Raw genomic sequence first — 3611 nt, 5'->3', positions numbered from 1 at the left:
TTTGGTCTGTTGGTTCAGTGTTGATAATTTTGATCAAGCTGACAAGGTGATTCTCAGATTGTAGTTCCCTGTGCTCTGCCTCTCTGCCTCCAGGATGTTTTGTCTGGGATAAGAAATGGGATCTGAGAAAATAAAGTCTGAGTGGCTACAAGGCCTTTCCTCCAGCCCCATCTCAAGCAGTTCAACAGATTCTCCCCTACCTGCCTCTGCCACCAGTTCTTATCTGTAAGGAATGGATATTTAGGAAAGGGTAGGGCCCTTTAGGACTCTCTTAAGAGAGTCCTCTCTTAGGAGAGTGAGAAAATCACATGCTCCTTGCGGAGCAGAGAGGAGCTTTTAGATTTTGCCGTCCTACCTTGAGAGTTTAAGTTTCAAGTATGTTCTGGTATTTTACGTTCCAGACAAGTATGTTCCCTAAGGGTAGTTTATATACATTAATTTACTTAATCCTTATCAGATTATTTTATCCTCATTTTATAGCTCTGAAAACTCAGACTCAGAGAAACAACTACTTAAGATGATAAGTGATTAACAGCCAGTGTTTAAACCCACGTTTGTCTGACTCTAGGGTAAATAATCTTTTCACTGTGTCACACTGTGATGTTTTATGAAGATTTAGTATCAGAATTATAGGCAGCCTTCGGGAGGGAAGAAACTGCTGGTAGGAGTACCAGATAAATGTGCCAGGGCTTTGTGATCTGCCTCTCCCAATCCCAGCTCGTCTGTATACCTTCCCTTAGTTCCGTATTCATTATTTAGCCTTGTCCAGCAGTGATTTCAGTATCTATCCCTCCTGCATAGGCTCACTCTTTCCTCTGCTTACCCTGCTTCTAGTTTCCCTATTATTTATGGACGGCTCACTGTTCTTTCCCTCCCTTCCAATTCTCTTCCTAATTATAGGGACATCTTTGAAAGCTCTCAAATGTGCCCTATAGTTATTCTCAGTTTCATTCTCTTATTCCTGCCTTATACAGTTTTCAGTCTCCCAGCACAGAAACCAATGTGTATTTGAATTTTTTATTTTTTTCAGACTGGGAGACAAGACTTGAAACCAAAGAGTCAACTACAAAGCCCAAATTACTGAAGATTTATCTTATGGGGTAATAATGGAAAGAGAAGGTCTCTGGCATTCTTCTTTAGGGGAAACCTGGGAACCTGATAATTGGTTAGAGGGGCAACAGAAAAACCAGGATAGACATCTGGGCCAAGTACACATTACCCATAAGGAAACCCTCACTGTGAGAAGGACATGTGGAGGTAATGAATTTGAAAGATGTTTCAGTCAGGGTTCAATCATTGATACACAACAAACTATTCCTGTGGGGAAAAGTCCTCACAGTTGGAATTCACATGGAAAAGACACTAAACAAAATGCTGAATTAATTAAAACTCAAAGAATGTTTGCAGGAAAGAAAATCTATGGATGTAATGAGTGTGGGAAAACCTTCAGCCAGAGTTCATCCCTCCTTAAGCACCAGAGGACTCATACAGGGGAGAAACCCTATAACTGTAATGTATGTGGGAAGCACTTCATTGAACGCTCCTCACTTACCGTGCATCAAAGAATTCATACTGGAGAGAAACCTTACAAATGTAACGAATGTGGGAAAACCTTCAGTCAGAGCATGAACCTTACTGTTCATCAAAGAACTCATACTGGAGAGAAACCATATCAATGTAAAGAGTGTGGAAAAGCTTTCCGCAAGAATTCATCGCTTATTCAACATGAAAGGATTCATACTGGAGAGAAACCCTACAAATGTAATGAATGTGGTAAAGCTTTTACCCAAAGTATGAACCTCACAGTGCATCAAAGAACTCATACCGGAGAAAAACCCTATGAATGTAATGAATGTGGAAAAGCCTTCAGTCAAAGTATGCATCTTACTGTTCATCAGAGAAGCCATACTGGAGAAAAGCCCTATGAGTGTAGTGAATGTGGAAAAGCCTTTAGTAAGAGCTCAGCTCTTACCCTGCATCAGCGAAATCATACTGGAGAAAAACCCTACAAATGTAACAAATGTGGGAAATCCTTTAGCCAAAGTACATACCTTATAGAGCATCAGAGACTTCATTCTGGAGTAAAACCTTTTGAATGTAATCAGTGTGGGAAAGCTTTCAGTAAGAATTCATCTCTTACTCAGCATCGGAGAATTCATACTGGAGAGAAACCTTATGAGTGTATGGTATGTGGAAAACATTTCACTGGGCGATCATCCCTTACTGTACATCAGGTTACTCATACTGGAGAGAAGCCTTATGAATGCAGTGAATGTGGAAAGGCCTTCAGCCAGAGCGCATACCTTATTGAGCATCAAAGAATTCATACTGGTGAGAAGCCCTATGAATGCAATCAGTGTGGAAAAGCCTTCATTAAGAATTCATCCCTTATAGTGCATCAGAGAACTCATACAGGAGAGAAACCCTATCAGTGTAATGAATGTGGAAAAGCTTTCAGTCGGAGTACAAATCTTACACGGCATCAGAGAACTCATACGTGAGGGAAGCTTCCATGGGATCCTTCAGCGTGATGAACTCTTCAGTGATAATCAGATAAGTCATGTAATGTAGAAGCCTAATAAATGTAACGATTGTAGTAATCTTTTAGTTGAAGTATAATATACCATATCAGAAAATACAGACCACTGCAGAGAAACCATATAAAAGTGGAGAAATCTTGATTCAGAAAGTAAAACTTTATACCAGAAGGTTTAAGTAGCTAATGTTCTAAGCAATGAGGATTCATGCTGAAGATAAGTTCTATTGTATTATACTGCAGATTCTCCTTTGGACATCAGAGGCTTCACACTGGAGAGGAAATGTGAGAGTGCTTAACTGGATAGCCCAAAGACCTGGTATGTAGTCCTGATCTGCCACTAACTTGGACAAGTCACCTACTTTCACCAGGTCCCAGTGTCCTTATTTGGTAAATGAGGGATTTTAGATTTAGAAGGCTCCAAGATCCCTATAAGCTCTAAAATGCTACAAACATAAATATGCTTGATTTTTCACCATGTTATATATGTTATCTAGATGCTCCTGTTCCACAATCTGGTTTCCCTGAATGTTTTGAGTCAAAATTCTCTACCTTTACCAACTTCTATTATCCCTCCATGTCCTTCCCCCTCCCCCTGTTATTTTCTCCTCTGAAATATTGGCTGCTTGCTACCAGGTGATAGAATAATTGTGCAAATCTTAATGCAATAGCATGCTGTTTTAAGTTCTCAATTAACAGTCATTAAACTATTGTTAAATAAGCTAATTACTTAGAAAACAATATAACAAATATAGTCTTTGAGTACATAGGATTCAAATACATCTTTGTGTTGTACTCTAACTATCAAAGTGGAAAGGAGAAGAGGCTAAACACTAACAGACATGAAAATTTGACATATTAACAAAATCTTTGCTACTCACAACATATTCAAAACAATCATAGAGAAAGATTTTATAGATCTATAGTTATGAGAGTAGTTAAGGCAATTTCATTTATTTTATACACATTTAATAAGTGCTAAATAGGTGATAAATATGATTAGGAAATCAAACTGCATAAGATAGTCTTTGTTTTGTTTTCTAAGGGCTGAACCGAGAAACTGGCAGTGGGATGG

General features: G+C 38.8%; 1 protein-coding gene across 3 annotated transcripts; it reads left to right on the top strand.

Moving 5' to 3' along the window:
- Positions 1–1086: 1086 nt before the first annotated feature.
- Positions 1087–2849, top strand: ZFP2 (ZFP2 zinc finger protein). Of its 3 annotated transcripts, none has more exons than XR_009007051.1 (2): positions 1093–2553; positions 2775–2849. XR_009007051.1 is itself a non-coding variant. In XM_057539710.1 (1 exon), exon 1 carries the CDS (start codon positions 1107–1109, stop codon positions 2499–2501), a length of 1395 nt encoding a protein of 464 aa, XP_057395693.1. In that variant the 5' UTR covers positions 1087–1106; the 3' UTR covers positions 2502–2781. The 3 variants fall into 3 exon arrangements, 1 of the variants encoding a protein (XP_057395693.1); XR_009007052.1 differs by having other exon boundaries at positions 1093–2562; positions 2780–2811; XM_057539710.1 differs by having other exon boundaries at positions 1087–2781.
- Positions 2850–3611: the final 762 nt, after the last annotated feature.

The sequence above is a fragment of the Balaenoptera acutorostrata genome, chromosome 2 (genome assembly GCF_949987535.1).
Source record: "Balaenoptera acutorostrata chromosome 2, mBalAcu1.1, whole genome shotgun sequence".
Taxonomy (NCBI): Eukaryota; Metazoa; Chordata; class Mammalia; order Artiodactyla; family Balaenopteridae; genus Balaenoptera; species Balaenoptera acutorostrata.
The sequence above is the reverse complement of the archived record's forward strand: the minus strand, read 5'-3'. Positions and strand labels throughout refer to the sequence as shown.

Bases quoted from the DNA above. Each gene is read 5' to 3' on its own strand.
- ZFP2 (XM_057539710.1), top strand. From the start codon at position 1,107: ATGGAAAGAGAAGGTCTCTGGCATTCTTCTTTAGGGGAAACCTGGGAA.